Here is a 22,445-nt window from a genome sequence, read left to right on the forward strand (position 1 = left end):
TGCTCCACTGTTCACGTGAACAGTGGAGACATTCTCCATTGTTCCAGCCAAATCGGGTTCGGTCCAAAGTTAAAAATGCATTGAACCGGGTCCGACCTAGTAAAACAAAAAAAAATATTTTTAATTGTGTTTTATTCGAAAAACTAGTGTTAAACATTATTCAATGACAAAGATCGCTTGATGACATAACATTTGCAGAATTTGATCGCAATCTCAATTTTGTTCCTGATTATATTTTACCTGATGTTGTTCCGCTCTTAAAAAACCAAGAAAATTGCAGTCCTTGTCGGATGTAGATAGTTTAATGGAACAATAAAAAATATTTTATATAAATTATTATTTATTTCATGATGTAATAGCAATAGTTAAATCTACAATATTTAAATTAAAAACCATCAATATTAATATATATATATATATATATATATATATATATATATTAATTATTTTATAACCTCAATTTCAAAAGTATTCTTAACCAAACACATTAAACTACTTTTTGTTTAATCTCAATTTCAACCACAGTTTTAACCAAACATACATAAATACCAAACCAACCTTAACCAAAAGTACTTTTCATAAAACAATTTTTTTTTCAAACCACAATCACAAAAGTTACCACAATACCAAACACACTAAGTAAGGCAGGTCATTAACTTGAATATGTTTTTAAATAATATGAACAAAAAATATTAAAACAATAAATAAATTAAAAATATTGGCAATGTAAAAAGACCCAGAAAAATGACTCAGTCTCACTCGGGTTAGCGTATCAAATCTGTGATTTGGTTATGATATCGGGGTAATCCTGTCAAAAACAAACTAAATAAAACTATGAAGCTCAGTTATCAAACAATCCAATACTAAAGTGCGAAACTAGAAAAAAAATTAATTAAAAAAAAAGCTATGGAAAAAGAGAGTAGCCAACCCGAATTAACTCATTAACCTCACAATCATAGACATGAAATTGAGATAATCTCGTGGAAAAAAGATTGAAAAAAAAAAACGAAGACTAATTCTCAATAAATCAAATGTTAAAAAATGAAATTAATTTTTTTTAACAAAAAAAAAAAAACCTAACCTCAAATAAGGTATATCCTAAAAAATAATAAAATAATGAAGAACACTTCAAATCTTCAAGATGCTAAGAGATAAAATAGATGAAGTTGAAAAAATATATATATAATAAAAAAATTCAAAACTAAAGAAATAACAATTATAAGAATGGGAATTAAATTTGATATAAAAATAATTTGAAATCAAATGCTGAAAAAGTAACGGAAAACAAAATTTAATTAGAAAAATAATTAAGAATAAACAAACAGTAATCAAAAGAATGATAATTAAATTTGATATAATAATTAAATTAAACTAAATGATTAAGGGTGAAATTGAAAAAAAAACCACTGAAAAAAGATGGAAAAAAAACAAATAGCAGTAAAAAAAATAAAGATCAAATTGAAAATTAAAAACAAATTAAATTAGACATTTATATTTTGATAAGGGAAAGAGAGAAAAGAGGGAGGAGAAAAAAAAAATACACCATAACCCAATCATTGCGTCTTCATGCACACATGCGGCACCAATAAAAAGAGGATGGAAAGATGCTTCTAACACCATCTCGAAAGGCGATGCTTAGAGGTGGGCCGACACCGCACTTGCCACTTGAAGGGTATGGGTGTCGACCATGCACAACTTTAAAAAAAATATATCTATATTATTTAAAAAACCAAATCACCCCTCTATCAATTGTTTATTGCAATAAAAAAAAAAAAAACACTCTACATTATACCTTAAAAACGAAAAAAGAATTGCTCACGTGCAACATTTTGAAATATTTTGCTTTTTAAGACAATTCAATCATGACATTGTGTATTTGGAAGGTAAAAAAGAAAATTATCTACAATTAATTTTATAATAACTAAATAACCCTTAAAAAAAACCATTCTATCCCCAACTCTAAGGCTACATTTTACTTTATTTTTTGATAAGGAAAAATGATAATTATATTGTTGTAAATAATAAAGATTTTACTTTATTTTTTGATAAGGAAAAATGATAATTATATTGTTGTAAATAATAATCTATATCTAAGTGCATAGTGAATTCTCTATTCATATTCATTTTAAGTTATTTTGTAATAATGCATTTTCAACTATTCTGTTTTTTAGTTATTTAAAAATTATATAGTTATGATCACTATTTTTTTTTCTTTTCAATTTAAATTTTTTTAAGTTATATTGATATTGTTTTAAATTTTATAATTTATTTTTATTTGTATACTCTTAACATATTCATGATGGTGAGAAATATCATGATATTAAACTAAAAGTTGTTATTATAAAATAGAGTTTAATTTATAATTAAAATAAGTGAAAAAACATGTATAAAAGTTATCACTTAAAGAAAGTATTTTTTGTTAATCTCCATTCCAAAATACAAATATCAAAGATAATATTTTTAATTGTTATAATCATAATTTCATTGGAGTTTATTTAAATATATCTCTGTAATATAAAAAAAATTGTGAAATAAGATATTGCATTGTTTTTAAATTTAAAATGCTATTATAACTATTTCAGCCCTTCTCTAGTTCTTGAAAATTTACACATTCACGATTCCTTTTTTTTTTCCTTATTCAATTTTATTTTTCTATAGTATGTTAACATGGTTTTAAATTTTATAATTTATGTTTAATTTTCATGTTCTAGTTAATCAAGGTGGCAAGAAATGTTTTTATATTAAATTAAAGATCAATATTATAAATTAGATTGTAAGTTTATATATTGTTTTTTTAAGAAAAGTGAGACAACATTTATTGAAGTTAACACTAAAAAAAAATCCTTTTTTTTATTGTTCATGGGCATGGAAAACTACGATTTAGTTCCTAAATTTTTCAACTTTGTATGTTTGATCACTATTGTTTTAGGTTCTTACATTTTAGTCCTAAATTTTATTTTTTTACATCTTAGTCTTTGGATGAGTTAGGAGGGAAAAAGTCCATGGAAATAGGGATAAAAGAGAAATGGTGTTCGATCAATCATATTTTAACCACAAAAACTATTAATCTTAGTCAATTAGTTCATCTTAGAAAGAGTTCAGAAGAAGTGATGTTTTTTTTCGAACATGTCATAAAAAATAGATAAGGGCCTATAAATTTATTTTTTTAATCAATTGGATTTCGAGTTTTAGAGTGATTAGAGGGTTTTGGAGGATTACTCACTTTTTTTTTGCTAAATATCCTTTTAATTTGTTTTTAATTTTTAAATATTTTTTAAAATTACTTTATTAAAATAATATTTAAGATATTATATAATTATGCTATTATTTTTAAGAAGATTAAAACTATAATGATATTAACAATTGTTTCATGAATAATTATGTATTAATCTAATATAAAATATCTTTTAAATAATTTGTTCATGAGAATAAAATATTTATTTTTTATTATAAAATCTTTATATTATTTTCTTAGATATACTGTCTCATATATTTCTATATAAGTGCATTAAAATATTGATTCATGATATTTTTATTTTTAATTGAAATTTGTTTTCATAGTCATAATAATTTTTTATTTATTTTTCAAAAATAATTTTTCAAAAAAAAGAAATACATAAAAAAATAAGTTGTTGATTAAAAAATGTATTTTTTAAATTCAAATCATTTATAAACCATAGTGTTAATAAAAAAATAATTTTATTGTAAAAAAAATAATTTCATGAATAAGAAAATACAATTTTGACAAAAAAAAATATTTTTTCTTAATATATTTTGTATCCTAATCTATTTTTATTTTCATATAATTAAATACAAAAAGTTTCTCATGGAGTATATATGGATAATATTGCCAGTAAAAACTACCATCACACAAAAATATTCTTGTCATTTTTTTTTTATTTCTTCTTGTATAATTTTTTATGCCATTTTGTTGCTCTTTCTAAAAATAAAAATTAAAATTAATTTTCATGATGTATATACAACACCCTAGAAATTTATATAACAACAATGCACAAATGTATTGTGAACATTATTCTCATTGTTCTATTGTTTTATAGAATATGTTATAATTTGAATACATTTTCAAATTTTCTCAATTGATTTATCAATAAATGATTTAAATTGACATGTTTTCTAATTTTCTTACATTAAATAACAACCGTAAATGAGGTCGAAAATTAGAGTTATAAAATGCAAAGCATTTTTCATCTAGCAAACAGACCCTAATAAATATCTCTAACAAATAAAAGAATCATCCTCCTATATCATAAGAAAATTGAATTAAAGAAAGAAAAAAATATTGAAGTTCAAATGACCATAGTACCCTTCTTCCCCAAATCTGGAAAACTCCACCACCCCTGCAAAAACCAACTCTATCAAAGCAGAAAGCAAAATTGCCAGACAAAAAAATGCCGCCACCAAAGACCACCACCACCACACTTCCATGCTCAATCCCAACTCTCTTCCTCGCTTTCACTACCCTCTCTTTCCTCTGCTTCTCCCTCTTCTTCCTCTACAACAAAAACCCATCTTTCCCTAATCCGCAAACCACCCTCCAAACCTCTCAAAATTCCATCAAAGTCTATGTAGCTGACCTCCCTAGATCTCTCAACTACGGCCTCCTTGACCAATACTGGTCCTCCTCTATACCTGATACCCGTATTAGCTCCGACCCAGATCATCAGATCCGACCCAAACCCACCAAGAACCAAAAATTTCTTGATTACCCTGAGAATCCTTTGATTAAGCAGTACAGTGCTGAGTACTGGATCACTGGTGACTTAATGACACCAGAGAAGTTAAAGTTTCGATCTTTTGCTAAAAGGGTGTTTGATTGTAATGAAGCTGATGTTGTTTTCGTGCCCTTTTTTGCTACACTGAGTGCTGAAATGGAGCTTGCAAAGGGAAAGGGAAGTTTTAGGAGAAAAGAAGGGAATGAGGATTATAGAAGGCAGAAGCAAGTGGTGGATATTGTGAGAAATTCGGATGCGTGGAAGCGATCTGGCGGGAAAGATCATGTCTTTGTTCTTACAGGTAGTGTTTCTTATTTATTTGAGAAAACGGGCTTTTGTTGTTTTTGGCTTTAGAGTTGTTTTGATGTTCTCTATGTTGTTGGGTTTTATTCATTGGTATTTCATGTTGGTTTTAGTTGTTGAGTATGATCTGATTGCTTTAGTCAGTGGTTATATGTATTCGGAAAATGCAACTTCATATCTGGGTTTTTTGTGGGGTTTGCTGGTTTGGTTTGCGGTTTGAGTTGTTTGGCAGCGGGCTGCTTTGCTAGTGAGTTTGAAGTGGTTGTTTATGTTGGTTTCAGTTGATCTCATATGTATGACATTGTTGTCATTGCGATAAGGTTGATAAAGATAATGATGCTTTTGCCATAACAAATAATGAAGCAAGAAGTAGAAGTGCTATGCATACTTTAGCAGCTTATGATTTAGTCTCTGGATTGTCAGGTTATGTTAAAACTTGAAGCATTCTTTGGCAGACCCAGTTGCGATGTGGCATTTAAGAGCTGAGATAGCCCCAGCTATTCTACTGGTGGTAGACTTTGGTGGGTGGTATAGGCTTGACTCGAAGTCATCGAATGGTAGTTCGTCAGATATGATACAGCATACCCAAGTCTCACTGCTGAAAGATGTGATTGTTCCATACACACATCTACTTCCTAGATTGCAGTTATCAGAGAACAAGAAACGCAGCACCCTTCTTTATTTTAAAGGAGCCAAACATAGGCACCGGGTCAGTATTCAATTGAAAAACTATTACATTGTTTTTTTTCAAGTATCAAACATGATATGGTCATTTGGCTTGGCATTTATTTTGACCTGTCGAAACTTTTATTTGTATTGGATGAAGAGCCAATTTCTGTGCTTGCAATAACATGCTTAAGTTCTTGTGTCATACTTTTTACACCCTACTGGATGTTTCTATTGCATTATTTGTATTTGTTTCAGTTTCCTGTTTTCCTCATAGATGTGCTTAAAACAAACAAAAAAAATGGAACAAATTAACTTAATAGTAATCCTATTTTTCATGTTTTCCCCCTATTTAATTTGTCAAAGATTCAAGTAATCAAGCTTTGCTTTGGCGCCACATACACCAAAGGACCATTTTTCATGTGATAACTCAGCAGTTAATCATCATTTCTTTTTATCTTTTCTCAGGTTTGGTTTTTTTTTTTTTTTTACTTGTGCAATGGAAATTAAATTTGGACTTTTCCCTTGAGTGAGCACCCTTTTTGTGTGATAAATAGCAGCTCTTCATTGGGGACCCCTGTTCATTTTTCTCTCTTTTAACTTTGTAGATTGTGCAATCCTTTGGGAGAAATTAACATGGACTTCTAAACTTGTGTATGAGAATGGTGTCTTTGGAGGGCCCTGGGGGCAGGTCTCTCTGGTTTGTTTTCTATTTGATTAGTGATCGTTAGGAGCTGTATTATTTTATACAAGGTTGTTCAGAAGAGTTTCTTGGGGCTAACTTCAATCTCATGTCAATCAAGTATATCTGAATGCATTACAGTACTGCCTGATCATGTTTTTGATGTTGCTAATATTATCATTGACAGGGAGGCATAGTTCGAGAAAAATTGTGGGACTTGCTGGTTAATGAGCCTGGAGTTATCATTGAAGAAGGATTCCCTAATGCTACTGGGAGGGAGCAGTCCATTAGAGGGATGAGATCATCAGAATTCTGTTTGCACCCAGCTGGGGACACCCCCTCTTCTTGCCGGCTATTCGATGCCATCCAAAGCCTGTGTATACCTGTTGTTGTAAGTGACAACATTGAGCTGCCATTTGAAGGCATGGTAGATTACACAGAATTCGCAGTTTTTGTTGCAGTTGATGATGCCTTGAAGCCCAGATGGCTGGTGGATCGTCTCAGAAGCATTTCTGTGAAGCAGAGGAATGAATTCCGTAGAAATATGGCTAAGGTTCAACCGATTCTTCAGTATGATAATGGTCATCCAGGTGGTATTGGTCCTATTTCTCCAGATGGTGCAGTGAATCACATATGGAAAAAGGTACTTCAAAAATTGCCTGCCATTAAGGAAGCTGTTGTTCGAGAGAGAAGAAAACCACCTGGTGTATCAGTTCCTTTGCGTTGCCATTGTACCTGAACCAAATCAAGTAATTCTAATAGCTTTTGACACTATGCATTATTCTATAAAGTCAATTTAATTTCATCTCTCGGGAGAAAAAAAAAGAGTTGCTCATTCCTTTCCCCATGATTCGATATTTGTAAATTTCAGGCTTGTTAAAATATTCATAAACAGCGCACTTTACTGAAATTTGCCATTTTGTCTACTCTTTCTTTCTTCTTTATCCTGGTTAAACTTTACAGTTCAAGTGTCTGGTCATTACATGTGTGAATTCCAGTATTTGCTCCCACACTGCCTTCAGTGGCCATGGATATTGCAATTTAGTTTAAGAATCTCTTTAAAAATTTGAACTCAGTGGGACATGAAATCGTGAATCGGCTTACATGCATGGTTGTATAGGTCTTCCTTTTTTTTTTTTTCTGAACATATAGTACTTTCCAGGTTTGTGAAAAGAAAAGAGAATGCCTAGCATCTAGAATATAACGCATTTTCTGTTAAAAGTAGGTTTATGAAAAATATATTTTTTTAAAAAACATATGTTTAGTTAAAATTAGTGAGATAAATTTTTATAAATAAATAAAAAGTGAAAAATAAATTATTTTAACTTTTATAAAATTAAAATTTAAAATGTAATTATATGTAGGGTTTGATATAAAAAATAGAATCTATTTATCTAACAAAATTGTTTTGTTTTTTCAACACCCCACGACACAAACAAAACACTAACCACAAAAAGGAACGGTGGTGATCACTTTCCTAAGCATTGATAGTAACACCCCACAGCATCCAGTTAAAGAGGTCAGCCCATCTCAGCCTATAATCAGACTGCACACTTGGTTTCTTCCTGCCTCCATTGAACGTCCATATCCCTCTGAATGTTGCCATCCCGTAATACAACCTACCGGTTGATGTACGAAAGCTATCGGTTAACGTGAAAACGACACAGGAGGCGGCCGAAAGGGCCCACAAGACACTCATCAGCCGGCGATTTAAGGTTGTGCATATGCCGTCGGTGGTCGGAAGAGGAGCCAAAATGGTCGAGGCAAGGATTGTAGCAGTGGTTGAGCCTAGCAGTGCCACCACCGAGGACTGCGTTGATTAGATGCAGGTAACGAGATTCATCAGGAAGTTTTATTCTTTCAAGTTAACATAATTGGAGATTATTTATTATTTTTAAAAATACTCACTATTATTATTAACAAACTAATTATTTATCATGATGTAAGCTTAAACATTCACCAATATAAAAGGTTTTTTTTTTTAAAAAAAAATGAAAGATTATTAGTATTAAACATTAAATTTGAAAAAACAATACGTATTTCAGATTCGATATCAAAATCAAGTATATTAAATAATATTAAAATTTGAATCATGTTAGTAATTCTTATGAATATTCATGTTTAACTAAACACCATTGACTCGTTCAAATTAATAGGATAAAACCAGACGAATTGTACATAAAAAATAAGTTTTAGATTTTTTTTCTCAAATTCAAAATAATATGGTAAGTACTCTCCTATATTTTGACTTGTAAAACCTAACAAGGAAAAGAAATTGCAGAGAATTCTTCATGTAATATAGAAGAACAAGGTGAAAGCTTTCTGGATTAAGTTCATGCTTGTTTTGATCTCTCATCAGCTGAATCTGCAATTAAGAAGATGGATTTTTTTTATTCAAGTTCCTAGAGTCTTGTCAACTCTTTTCAGTTTCTTCACTGGGTCATGTTTGCCCCAAACAAATGTTTTCCCTCCATCTTCGTCAATATAATAGTGTGCCCCTAAAAAATAATCACAAAAAAAAAGTAAATCAGTATAAAAAATAATACGTTAATTCTTTTTGCTCAATATTGATGAAAAAACAGCATGCATATATTGGAGAAAAAAAACCTGGAAAAGAGTTCAAATGTTTTCGAATGCTTCACGCCAATAAGAAGAGTCATTCTCGACTGTGAGGGCATAGTTATCTCACCCGGTGGATCAACCCGAGACCTAAATGAGCTAGGGTTTTAACCAGGTCTGTTTCATTTAAAACTCAAGCTTATAATTACCCTGGAGAAAACCATTCAATCCACTTAGCACAATGAGAGTGCAAGACTGTGAGGAAAAAAAAAAAAATAGAAGTGTTTGCATTTCAATGTAGATTCGCAAAGTTAAATTACTATTTTATTCTTGGAGAGAGAACTCATTCAACTTGATTTTAGGGGTAGGAAGGATATTTTTTTTCTTTTTAATGGAATATAAGTTTACGAGATTTATCTAAATTTACGATATTCATCCAGGTTTACTTTGTATTTTTTTTTTAATTTTTTTACCCTTTAATATTTTGTTATTATTTTATTCACTTTATAAGATTTTTCAGTCAATTTGAAAGGGTTTTTTAAATAAATTTTTTTATTAAATTAAGTTAATTGATTTCATCCTCCTAACATTTTACTGGTCGAGTGTTTAGCATATTAGTTGAACTCAGAGTCTAGAATTTAACGGATTATAGGGTTGGGAGATTAACTCGGGTTTACGAAGTTTACTCGGGCTTACTTGGTTTTTTTCTCTTTTTTTAAGCTTTTTTTTTTTCGGTTTCATCTTGCATCATTTTGTTATTTTTTTTTTAATTTGCTTTCTATTGAATTTTTAAATCATTTTAAAAATAACATAGGTTACCTCGGATTTTTTTTGTTTTTATAAAATTTAGCTTTTTCAAAAAGAATTTTATTTTTAAATTAATTGATTTCATCCTCCAACATTTAATTCTTTAGGTGTTAAGCTTCTGAGTTGAGTTCAGGTCTAGAATTTAACGAATTGCAGATTTAAGAGTTTAATCATAGTTTATAAGATTCACCTTTTTTTTCATACTTTTTTTCTTTTTTTTTTAAGTTCATTTTTTTCTGATCTCATCCTCCAACATTATTTTTTTTCATTTTCTATGGGATTTATCTGTCATTTTGAAAATAAAACGGGTTGTCTCGGGTTTTTTTTAGCCTTTGTTAAATTTATCTTTTTTGAAAGGAATTTTATGTTTTAATTAAATTAAATTTATTGATTTCATCATCCAACATTTAATTGTTCAAGTGTTGAGCTTTTTAGTTGAGTTCAGGTTTAGAATTTAACAGATTGTAGGTTTGAGAGATTAACTCAAGTGTACAGGGTTCTTCCGAGTTTACTTGGTTTTTTTCTCCTTTTTTAAGCTAATTTCTTATTTTTGTTTTCATCCACCAATATTTTTTTATTTTTCTTATTCGCTTTCTATGGGATGTTTTTGTCATTTTGAAAGTAACAAGGGTTAAATTGGATTATTTTTTTCAACCTTTGTTAAATCTAGCTTTTTAAAAAAATTATTTTTTAATTAAATTAAATTAATGGTGTAAGTGCAAGCATAAAATGTTCGTTTCATAGTGTTTTTTTTTTCTTGCTTTATAGGTCACTGCTTTGATAGCAAGTACAACCTCTTTTAATTACTAAATTTTTAGATTTTTATTCATTTTAAAATGTTGATATCACATGAATTATTTTTTTATATTGAAAAAAATTAACCAGACCAAGAAGACATCTATCTAGTATTAAACTAAACTACAATGTACGAAACATTAAGGGAAGAACAAGATAAGAAAAAAGAAGAGGTATCCACCACTTTGGAAGCCATTGCACTTGGCGAGTGTTCCGCCAAGCGGTTTAAACCATAGCCAAATCAAGCCGTAGTTGGAATCGAAACTTGGCAAAGAAAAACTTTGGAGAGAAAATCTTACTGATTTTTTGAGTGGTAACAGAGCTTGCTGCTATCTGTTTATATAGAACTCTAAACCTCACTCGAACATGAAAAAGACAAGCACTATATAGGAAACCAGGTACCTTAACTAAATACATCGGAAAACACAAGTCCTGAATTAGCATAGTTTAACGTAATGTAAAAGAGAAAAGGAAAAAAAAAATCCCAATCCTTCTCTCGGAGGGAAGCAACAGGGACAAAACACTTGCTGCAAGCGTTAATCATCTTCCTAAGCACCACTGCTTCCTAGTAGTTAATATACCACATGATATGTGAGGAGCGAAGGAAAGTGATTCGTCTTGGTATGCCAGCTTCGATTTCTTCATGCCTCGGTTGAAGGGGCCAAGAGAGCATTTCTTGTGTCGTATGGTAACAGGAATTAGAAAGCTATATATTCAAATAAACATACAACGAACATCAGCAGATGCAAGAAAGCTACTAACAATAGCTGCATTTTGTTTTCTTTTTTGGATTCATTTGAAATAACCAGTTCATGGCTCTCTACAATTTTCTCAATACATTCACAGAATTACAAGCATTTTGCTATAGGGTGACATTGGCAGACCTGTAGAAACAAAACTATCCCCATAAATTTGCTAAAAATGGGCTGATATTATAGGGTTGGCTATATAGTTGTGACATCTATGTACAGTAAAATGAACTGGCCGAAAACAAATTTCAAAGAATCATGAACCAGATGTTGAAACTAATGAGTAAGCCCATTCTGCCCTCCTTGTTTTCGGGACGTGGATTGGGATGGATCATCATCTCTGGTGCCACAAAGTTCACAAGGGTTAGAGGAACTCTGTGAGCACCAGTTATCCGGGACACTCAAGAAGTGCGCAGTCATGAACTTTCTGAACCTCTTTTTGTACTCTATAGGAGATATAACAGTTGGCAACAGATTTTTAGGAACAAGGGAAGACTTCACCCATGTTTCCAGCTGCTTGTCCCAGGTATACTGCCTGAGATAATCAATAATCCCACACACAAGCACTCGTCGCTGGGTGTCTACTCCGACCAGTAAAGAATAATCCATTACATTGATTGACTGCAAAAACAAACAAGAAATGTGTCAGACAGCATATCCTATAGAGCATTTTGAAAAATTAACATGAAAAATAACATTAAGATTTGTAATTATCAGCACAAATAGTAATTATGAATTGTAATTAAAAAAAAAACAGAGAATCAAGAGCTAGCTAAAAACATTTAGCATATTGATCAAAGCGAAGAGTAAGGGTGCACTGCAGGCCAAGCAATACAAAGAGGGCAGGAGGGACCACAAGCAGCGCTGCTTCTATATTAGTAAGTATCTGGCTTGTACATCAACTTCCTATTATCTAGAAAATTTCAATAATGATCCAGAAATTAAATCAGATTGAAGATATCTGGTTATGGCTATCTGTTTAATTAGTAGAGAGAATTGATGTCAAGACTCACGTTAAGAAAAGTTGTGTCATTCCAAACAGCCCGTTCCAGGAGACGCTTTGCTGTATTACTGACATACAGTGGAGAGGAATTCATGTCATCAACAAAGTTTTGATCCAAAAGAACATCTCCTGAACCATCAGCTGCTGAATTGTATCTAGCATGTAAAGCTCCCTTAAGATCATACTGGCGAGTAATGTTTCGACCAAAGGTAAGATTCTCCATGACCATTAGATCATGCTTGATCTCTTTCCCGCTTTTTGTCTGTCTAAGGATCACCTGAAAAATTGCATAGAAATAATTGAGTTTTTGAAGAACAAAGCTAAAAGGATAAAAAGTTATGAAATCAAGAAACCAAACCTGATAAATCCCCAGAACTTTTGCAAGGCAAGTTTGGTTTCCTAACTCAAATGACTCGTTCATGTATTTGAAATAATGTGGAGCAAACTTCACAAATGACTCAAATTCTGTCTTCTTGATTTCCTTTATAATAAATCTGTCATCAAGTGTCTTTGCAAAAAAGGATTTGCTCTTTCCACCTTTTGCATCCCAATTCTTACAACGACTTAAGGAAGCGATATAATCAAGTTCAGATGGACAGCATCGATTCCGAAGATCATGGAACTGCTTAGCGTATAGACAAATTACTGAGTATTTACCCTTTCCAAGTGATTTTGACCGCCCAAAAGCGACTTCAGGGCTAAGATTTTCTGGACGAACAAGTGATTCCAACAAATTCAGCCCATCAAAGCTGGACAAGCGCGACTCGTCCGAAGAAATGTTTAGCATAGAATGGACAGAATCTGAATCAGAACCATTAGAGGACCAATGTGGGGAGATCATTGTAGGAATTCGAGTCAGTATGTCTAAACTATCAGTTGATTTAAAAGACATGCCACCCTCTTTCCTATCATCCTCATTGTAAAGCTCTGTTGAAATAGGTTGACCTTTCAAAAATGCCAGTGCACAGGCAATTATGCTAGAGAGTTCATCATCATAATCTTTCACCATATAATTATCAGTTCCAAGAGGGATGTGCAGCCTCTGGCATTCCTTGGTGATTAGCTGATGGGCTGCAGACATGTGTTCCTGAATATTGCTACTGATAGACTGAAATTTTGGCATGAAACCTCTCTGAAGATCCTTCATGTAGATCTGTCGGATTTCTGGAAATGGCATCCAGAACCATCCATTTGAGTTCTCTAAGCTGGATGCCAAAGAACGTGCAGACGTACCCTTTTTAATTGAATCAGAATCAACAAAAGAATCACTGCTCCCTATACTTGTAGTAATTGGAATGGTTCTTTCAACTTGTACATCAGATAAATAGTCTGCTTGGCAATTTCCATCATCAGAATGCTGGTGGGCAGAGCCACTAGGTTTCACAGATAGTTCTTGGTTGATAAATCTGTTCTGGCTCAGACCACTCACTCTTGACCTCTCAATATCCTCAGCCACAGCAGATGAGGTGTAAAGATTATCCTGCTTCCTAAATTCATGAACATGATCATCAACTGGAATTTCTTTGATTGAAAATTCACTTGCCTCGACAGTTGTACTGAGCATGTCCCTTAAATTGCCACTGTTGTCAGAAACTTCATCACTGCTTCCCAAAGTATTATCATTCCACTGGATTTTTCCATCAGCAGTGTCAGTCATCTGCGACTCAAACTGTTCCTGCAATTCTTTCTTACTGGCACCGGTTACTAACATCAAAGTATCAGGCAAGAGCAATGAATGCAGGCGTCTTTCCCAAATGCATGATTCAAGAAGAAGCTCCCATGATAACTGATTCAAACTAAGAAGCTTGTAAACAGCCTCATCACCATTCTTAGCAACTGCATTCTGAATGTTTAACTGATTTTGTTTACAACAGTGCAACCATGGGAAAAAGGAAACACTTAGCAACCATGAACTGAAACAAAGCACTTAATGAAATACACAAGTATAGGTATGACATGAAATTATGGAAACCGCCATGTCATGTCATTGCAATAAGAGTTCCTTGTAAAATTGCAACTAATATACACACGCGTGCATGAACCTAGGAAGAGGTAAATGACAAAATACGTACAAAAACTAACCTCAAACTCAGAACTCTCCTGCTTCAACATATCTTCAATATCAGAGAATTCTTTCAATGAACCTTGAAGGTTCAGAACTGACCCTGCAAATCGAGATCTTAAATTCTTCAACGCCTCACCAACCCCATTGAAGATCAGCATCCCTTTTGAATAAACCTTGAAAAAACAACAGAAAAATCAATTCCACCTCACAGTAATTCAAGATATCCTAAAAGAGAGTGTGGAAGACAAATATCTTCCAACATTTGTAGAGAAACATCAACGCATCATCAAACATCAAAAAGAAGATAGGATCAGAGGGACACATACAGCATGGAATTCTTTCTTGAGGCCATCAAGTCTGATTGAATGATAGAACTCCAGCTTCTGGGGTGGGAGAGACACATTATAGGTTGTCACTGGAGAGTATTTAAACATTGCTGCCATTGGACCCAATCTGCAAAATACATGTATACCATGAATGATAAAGCACAAAAAGTAAATATAAGATTTCGCACGGATGTAGAGAATGGAAATGCAGACACCAGTTAATTAACTTAATCTACATCGAAGTTTCTCAAAAAGTAAACATGGTCCCTTACAGCAAAAATCTGACCAAAATATTCCAGAAAAATCCTAGAGCATCCATCTTCTGGCTAGGTAAGAAATGTGAGCTCAAGGCCAGGGAATTCCTCTCTGGACACATTTTATCACTTTTTCATGAAAATAGAGATTATTTGCACAATCTTACTCAATACAACAAATTCAATAATTTAAAGAGGACCGGATTTTATATCCCATACCCAAAGAAGTAGAGGAAGTCTCTCTCAAGCGAATGGCCACAGCTGAACAAGCTACCAGATGAAAATTGGTGAGAAAAGCTTATCTCCAAGAATTTTCCGAAAGACAGACTACGCGCAGCAGTTGAAATCAAGACTCGTTTAGTAGATTTTGGTAATCTGCTTTCATGTTTACATTTACCACAGCGAATCCACATCCAAAGTTTTCCTTCACCTTCTCCAGGCAAAGTCTTGAAAAGCCTTTTAACTCGTATTGTCAACTGCTTATTATGATGAGCATAATAGTAAAAGTGAGCCTCAGGCAACTCACCGCAAGTGTTGCACTGGCTTCTCTGCAAAATGCAGCAGTTTTTCTATCAATGCAAACTTCTAAACATTGCAATCTAAATCTAGAAAACAGTTGAGGACCAATTACATTGTACCATGCTGTAGACATGATGGATACTTAGGTCAGTGAAGCAAAAGGATAAACCTAATTCTAAAAAGATAACAAAAGCCCTTCAATAAGAAATATTTCCCATAAGGTATGGCCAATCTAGAACTACATCCAGATGATAACAACATAAAATATAATATTCCCTGATAAATGGAGATTTGAAATAACCTGATTGAGTAAATTATCCCGAAGAAACTTTCCAAGGGGAACATCAAAATTCCTGTAGAACATTATATGAGAAAAATGGCTTTGCTCACATATAATCCCTCTCAAGGCATTCCGTCTAGACATCAAAACCAAAATACTCTGAGAATCCAACACTGCATTGGCATCACCCTTACTTTGGATTTGATCTTCTTTATTTCCAACATCATTTCCGCTGTCCAGAGTGGCTACAGAGTAAGGTGACAAAGATTGAGGTTGTCCATCATTGGCAGACTTCTCTTCATCAGAATCCTTTTTACCTTCCATATCACTAGGGTCAAAAGCTTCCAAAGTTTTTAAAACTGGAACCTCTTCCATGATTTGACCATTAGTTTCTTGTCCATTGAAGCCAAAGTAATTAGACAAGGACCGATAAGGAGGAGAGGAGACAAGAGGAAAGCTGTCCCCCATAACTTTCTTCAGAGAGGCTGAAAGAGAGGAAAATCCAGAAAAAACTGCAGGATCATATCCCTCTAATCCTATGTTTATATTGTGGGAACCTTCTTCATGAAATCCATTAGAAATGGGAATATCAATGATAGATGAACCACTTTCAGTTGTAGACTCCTCAACACAAGGAATCCTAGTTTCTAAAGCAGAAGAGTGTTGATCTATTGATGAGGTATTAACTACTCCACCAAATATTTCTGAAGAGAACATTGCCTTCCAATCAACAAGAAACGATGTCTCAAGAATCAAGTGATATGCCATGATTACAGCAAATTGGACCACATATTTAACCCTCTTCAACTCATCACTATGACTTCCTTTCAACAAAATCTGCACAATTATATTGTACAGGTAATTATGGTTGCTTTACATTGAAAGGAAGAACAGAAAATATTCTGAGTGGTAATGATCAAATTTTCAGCAGCCTCTTAAATACAGAAGAGAAACATATATCATCCAGGATAGAAAGCAATAAAGCACTTGATTAGCTGCATAAAATATAGCATACACGTGTAAAGAGAAACTTCTCTTTCCGCAGCAAAGAATGCAATGTTGCACTAGAAAAATGTGATTATATTTAAAGTACTATGCCGCTATTGACTTCCAAGTTTTACTGATGCATCACCAGTTTACCACATAAAATTTCGTGTACAAAACTAAACACAAATAACTTTAATAACTTATGTTTAAACTTAGATAGCTTCCATGATTAGGTCGAACTCTTAAGACTTGAGAATAGATAGCGTTCAGAGTTGATCAGAGAAAACCATTATATAATGCCTGCAAGATAATATATAACTGCAAAGCCAACATTCACATATCATTATGACCATGTCAGAAAGGTCAGGTGAAAGATTTCAATTGACCAGCCAGGTCTACAAGAGCACATACATGTTCATGTATCTGAGAAAGAAGGAGAAAGCAACTGAGGGTTCATTTACGTGCAGACACTCCTGGTGCTAAAAAAGTGATGCATGTGTGCACACTCCACAACAGAGAATTAGGGGGGAAAGTAAATAAGAAGCGAAGGATTATAGACTCACTGTACATCCCAGACATGTTGGACAGCCCTCGATGAACATCAATGTCTTCCTTGGCTTCTTTCCTCCTTCGCATACCGCAACATGTTCCTCAACAAATCTCTCAATATGAAAGGAATCACATTGCTTTAACTTCTGATTCATTAAAGCATCAGATAATAAAATTGGCGAACCAGTACAGCGAGCAATTCTTTCTAGTCGATGGAGCTTCATGTCATAGACCAGTGTCATTCCTTTTGCTAGGATGCACTCTTGGACATCACGAGAAACAGATTTTTCTACTAAAACTACATTTGGATGGCACATTTCTATGGTCTCAATGAGAGCCCTCAGATTATCCTTTTCCTGTTTATGAGAAAATGATCAAAACAAATAGGAGCATATATATGTGATTAAAACAAATAGGAGTATAGATATGGACAAAGTACCTGCTCCATTGATTTAAACGATGACAATCCACTTGAAGACTGACCAAGCACACCTTGGATCAGCAACAACCTGGGGTTCTTGTACTTAGTGGGCATGTGCTTGTGAGCAGCACGCTTTTTAAAGACCAAGCCTTTCACTACTTCACTGCAAGAAAATACAAACAAAAATGAAAAAACTTACTCAAGGATTGGAAGGTGTATAAAAGTTAACGCTACTCTGCTGACTGGCATGAATAGGTACAATAAGTAGAAGAAACTATATGAGGCTGAGGCATTAAAAATGCACAAAAATAATAAACTTTAATATATCAAAGAGATATCACCTTTCACTACGAGAACCAGTTGCAATGCATTTCACTTTCACATAGCCATCTGGATCCATTGCTTTCCGATCTATTGCTTCAGGCTTCAAAAACGAAGCAGCTTCCCATGATAAATAAGTAACAATATCCACCCAACTTTCACCATCTCTCATCAGAGAGGCAACACCTGCAGTTTTAAGAAGTTGACTCACGACAGCCTTGAATTTCACGTTAACTACTTCGTCCATTGCCTTTTGTTTTTCTTCTTTGAACTTGAAGCTCCGACTGCCTTCATCCCTCGAGTAACTCAAAGAACTAGGTTTACCCCATTCTGTTCCGTCACCACACTCATCGTCGTCGTCATCGATAAAAGCCACACTGCCATCCAAATCATCCTCTGGATCTTCTGCTTCAGGAGGCTCCCAAACCTGCGCATCTACTTCATCATCACTGATTTGAGAAACATCACTTCCTTCGTTTGAAGATCCAACACATTTCTCAAAAGCATTATCTTTTGCTTCTTGACCGTGAAGAAGTTCCACAATTTCTACATCTCTCACTGTCTCTCTATCAGTTCCGTTATGACTATCCTTCAAGTTGTTTTCTGTCGCTTTAAGTAATCCATCCACTCTATTTAAAGGAGCTTCCAATCTTGAGTTGTGCAGTTGGTCATTCATCCCATAACTGAGATCCTTCTGAGCACTGCGTGCTGCTTCTTCCTCTTGATGAGCCCTAATAAAAGTCAGAAGATAAATCGTTTTTAATAACAACCATCTAGTAGCATGTAACTGCACTACATTTCAAAGATGTGATACATACCAGTCATGCGAGTTTACATCGACATAAAGATCGCCTAAACAAACAGATAATAAAAGGAAAAAAAGCATAAGAATCATAGAACAAGATGCAAGTGTATCACAAAAATAATTAGGATGAATGACAATGAGAGGCAGAAATTTACTGCAGCTAGACATAAATCTATCACTGCTAGGCAACGTAGTAGCTGGACTGATCAGTGGTAATATAGAATGACTCGAACCATCACGGTTCATCAAATCTGGTTCCTGCTTTTCCTGACAAAGTCGGCAAGACCAAATGGGCTCTTCACCATTTAGTTTTAAACAACCTCCATTCTCTAGTTTCTTCTTTTCATCCTTCAACTTAGTCCGATCAGCACCACAATAATGACACATGCTACACATCCAAATCCAAAAAGAGTAAAACGGCTTAGTCTATTTCAAATAGTGTACACCCTCGATCACCTTATAGGTTCAATCACAAAATTAACTAATTCAAAGTAAGTAATTATTTTCCTGGGATAGAAGACACTTTAAAATATTAAAGCAGTAGTTCAAACAAAAACGTGAATTGAAAAAAGAAAAGAAAGAAAGGAAAAACAAGAAAGAAACACATAAATGATGTTTCCTCGTCTTCAACTAAAAACTAACGAATTTCAGATCTCTTCTACCCAAGATAAAAAAAAACAAACTCTCGTAGAAAACCTAAAAAATAATGATTTACTCCACCAAATCTCAAATTTATGAGAAAAACTTCTCATCTAACATGAACATGAACCAAAAGGTTGCGTACAACAGGGTGTACAGACTCAAAATCTTCATCAGGGGCCTTGGAGGGGAAAATTAGAAGGGAAAAGGAAAACACATTGTTAGGGTGAACCCAAATTCTATACCAAATGAAAAGGCAGAAATATCCTTTAAATCAAGCAGTCCCAAGTGAAGTTCTTGCTACATGATGTTTTCTTTACAATTGCCAGAAACTGTAGAGGAAACATTTGAAAATATTTTAAAAAAAATAATTCAAAGTTCTGCACTAACAGTATAATAAAACCAAGATTCAAAAGAGGTTCCTCAGAAACTGAAGTATAACTCCAAAACCAGAAACTTGATCAGAAACAAGTTCAAGATTGAAATGAGAAAATAAAGGATCCAATTAGTACTCGTTAAAACACCAATCCTGGAAAACTAAACAAAATCAGCAAAAAGACAGAAAACATTACTCATATCTTGAAATCCACCAACACTTCCAAGAAAACTAATCAAAAAGGTCTGAAGAAAACACACCAAGTTTGAATGCCAAATTTTAAAAAAGCAATTCCCCACAATACTTACAAAGTAAGAAAATTGATCTACGAATTGAATATAATCTCCAAACCAGTACTCAAAACCCGAAATGGCAACTAAATAATACCTTTAAAGGACCATTATCCATTACAGAATCGAGATTTCAGAGGCAAGTAACCGTTTTTTAGTCTTGTAAACCAGTCAAAACAAAACCAAATAAGAAATACCATCAAGAATGAAATAAAAAAAGCAAAGAACATGACTTACTGTTAAAGAAACCAAAAGGGTACAGTGATATGGTTATTGTTTCTTGTTTCAATGATCAAGTTTCAATCTTTATAAGCAAAAACACTAAACTGAACTAAAAACTTCCACAACGTTTGAAGGCAAAATCTGTAAGTTCTTTTTCAGTAAAGAAGAAAGAAAAGAATTGTTGTGAAGTCCACATCCAAAATAGAGAGGGGTCACAAGAGGGGAGAATGGAGGAGGAGAAATAAGGGCAGCAGCAGAGAAGAAAATGGAAGGAAGGTATTTAAAGTGGGTCCCCGTGGTGGTATGAACAGAGTCAGTTTTTTTTTCTTTTCTTTTTTGGATATTTTTATTTTTATTTATTTTATTACAGTATTGTTTTTGAGGTAGATTTGTCTGAAGAATTAAGGCTTTGGACAAGGCTAGATATTCTGAATCTTGTAAGAAACATGAAGATAGTTAACGTTTTTGAATATATTTTGCTTTTAGGCCCCTATGGTTTTAATATTTCTTGTCCCTTGGCATCTCATTTTGTCTTAATTACTTTTGATAATTAAATAGGTGCCTTCTGCATCTTCCAAATTATAAAAGAACCAAATGATGAACCACCGGCTGCATTCCTTGAATTCATAAGCGGTTATTTGTTGAAGTAGTTTTTATTTAAAAATGTATTAAAATAATATTTTATTATTATTTTTTATATTAATACATAAAAATATTTAAAAATAAAAAAAATCCAGATTTTTAAAAAATATGGTTTCAACGTGTTTCCAAACAATAACTGGGTAGAAATAATAAGAAAATTAATTAAGAAAATAACATGTTCTTTAGTAAGATTCTCAATAGTGATTTTAATGCATTGACAAATAAATTTATTTTTCAAAAAATAAAAATTATACTGTTGATCATAAGCTTGTGAAGCCTGCAAGAAAAAATAGTAATTTTAACTTAACAGCTTGCAGTCAAATTGAGTGTCCACTTTTGTGACATTTTCCTTTTGGTCAAACCTTGCAACCCCCCCCCCCCCCCCAAATCAGATTTTTGTCTCAATTGGGTCCTTCTTGTGTTGATTTATTTTTAATCAGATCCTTTTATCTGTTTAAATTAACAAAATTGATGAGAAGTAATGTGGAACTTATTTGATATCGTTTTGATATGCTGATGTCAAAAATAAATTTTAAAAAATAAAAAAATATATTATTTCAATGCATTTCCAAACAAAAAATACTTTAAAAAACAACTACTATCACAATACATAACAGGCTCATGCGCTTTGTGTTTTTTTTATCAATGTTGGGAGAATTTTAGCAAATTCATGGGTTTTTTATTCAAAAAAATTAAAAAAAACTGAGTTTTACATGATTGCATGACAGCTTTAATGAAAGGACTTAATTGAGAATCCATAGAAGATTGGGAACCTAAATGTGGTTTTCCATATAGGTTAGGGATTTTTTTATATTTTTTCTTTTTTTCTTCTTCTTTAAAGGTGACATTTTTCAATGCAAGTATACAAATACCGTAAACTTTAATGGTATTCATTGATGTTCTGCTTTTGAGTGTATATACTTTAAAAGTTTCTATTATTACTCTTTAATTTTCATAAATTATAATATTACTCCATCCGTATATAAAAATATCCTTTTTAATATGTTTTAAGTTATTTTAGATATTATAACACATAAAAGAGAAATAAGTAAGGGAAGGTGAAATATTCGGACCATTGAATTGGAAAAATGCAGTCACGGAATCACCCAGAGAGAGAGAGAGAGAGAATTGTGCATTAAATAATAAGGCATTAACAATATCTAGGTACAAGGTTGGATTAATATTTAGACATTAAAATTTATGGGGCATTCATGCATGCAATGTAACTAATAAAAGAGAGATTGCCCAGCTTAAAAGATTATGAAAAATTTCATCTGGGCGAAGATGTTGTATGGAATTGCGTTTCAAATGGGATTTGTAAAGGAATTGATAATTGTTTTTTTGGTATAAAATTGTTTTTTTAATGTTTTTTTTTATTGTTTTGATATGTTGATATCAAAAATATCTTTTTGATGTATTTCAAAACGAAAAAATACTCTGGAAAGCAATATT

At 32.8% G+C, this 22,445-nt stretch overlaps 2 protein-coding genes and 1 long non-coding RNA gene across 3 annotated transcripts; 2 read left to right on the forward strand and 1 right to left on the reverse strand.

Moving 5' to 3' along the window:
• The first annotated feature begins 2,398 nt into the window (after window positions 1-2,398).
• LOC7475815 (probable arabinosyltransferase ARAD1) lies at window positions 2,399-7,310 on the forward strand. Its single transcript, XM_002325531.4, has 3 exons — window positions 2,399-5,034; window positions 5,492-5,745; window positions 6,572-7,310. Exons 1-3 carry the CDS (start codon window positions 4,410-4,412, stop codon window positions 7,121-7,123), a joined length of 1,431 nt encoding a protein of 476 aa, XP_002325567.1. The 5' UTR covers window positions 2,399-4,409; the 3' UTR covers window positions 7,124-7,310.
• A 510-nt stretch (window positions 7,311-7,820) lies between these two features.
• Window positions 7,821-12,533, forward strand: LOC112325177 (uncharacterized). Its single transcript, XR_002979233.2, has 2 exons — window positions 7,821-8,213; window positions 12,052-12,533. It is a non-coding gene; the product is annotated as an uncharacterized LOC112325177 (long non-coding RNA).
• On the reverse strand, window positions 11,290-20,609 carry LOC7467444 (putative 1-phosphatidylinositol-3-phosphate 5-kinase FAB1D). The gene is made up of 13 exons (XM_024590918.2): window positions 20,367-20,609; window positions 18,980-19,212; window positions 18,838-18,871; window positions 18,040-18,750; window positions 17,717-17,861; window positions 17,292-17,633; window positions 15,763-16,578; window positions 15,162-15,490; window positions 14,689-14,815; window positions 14,380-14,535; window positions 12,656-14,152; window positions 12,308-12,574; window positions 11,290-11,915 (listed from the first exon to the last, which is right to left on the reverse strand). The coding sequence occupies exons 2-13, from the start codon at window positions 19,209-19,211 to the stop codon at window positions 11,571-11,573; spliced, it is 5,001 nt and encodes a 1,666-aa protein (XP_024446686.2). The 5' UTR covers window position 19,212; window positions 20,367-20,609; the 3' UTR covers window positions 11,290-11,570.
• Window positions 20,610-22,445: the final 1,836 nt, after the last annotated feature.

Source organism: Populus trichocarpa, chromosome 19, assembly GCF_000002775.5.
Source record: "Populus trichocarpa isolate Nisqually-1 chromosome 19, P.trichocarpa_v4.1, whole genome shotgun sequence".
NCBI classification, from domain to species: domain Eukaryota; kingdom Viridiplantae; phylum Streptophyta; class Magnoliopsida; order Malpighiales; family Salicaceae; genus Populus; species Populus trichocarpa.

Excerpts from the sequence above, each read along its gene's own strand:
- LOC7475815 (XM_002325531.4), top strand. The coding sequence starts at position 4,410 with ATGCCGCCACCAAAGACCACCACCACCACACTTCCATGCTCAATCCCA. Across the intron at positions 5,035-5,491 it reads TCATGTCTTTGTTCTTACAG|ACCCAGTTGCGATGTGGCAT; the intron begins GTAGTGTTTCTT and ends ATTCTTTGGCAG. Across the intron at positions 5,746-6,571 it reads GAGCCAAACATAGGCACCGG|GGAGGCATAGTTCGAGAAAA; the intron begins GTCAGTATTCAA and ends TATCATTGACAG.
- LOC7467444 (XM_024590918.2), bottom strand. The coding sequence starts at position 19,211 with ATGTGTCATTATTGTGGTGCTGATCGGACTAAGTTGAAGGATGAAAAG. Across the intron at positions 18,872-18,979 it reads TAGATTTATGTCTAGCTGCA|GCGATCTTTATGTCGATGTA; the intron begins GTAAATTTCTGC and ends CTGTTTGTTTAG. Across the intron at positions 12,575-12,655 it reads AAGTTCTGGGGATTTATCAG|GTGATCCTTAGACAGACAAA; the intron begins GTTTGGTTTCTT and ends GCAATTTTTCAG.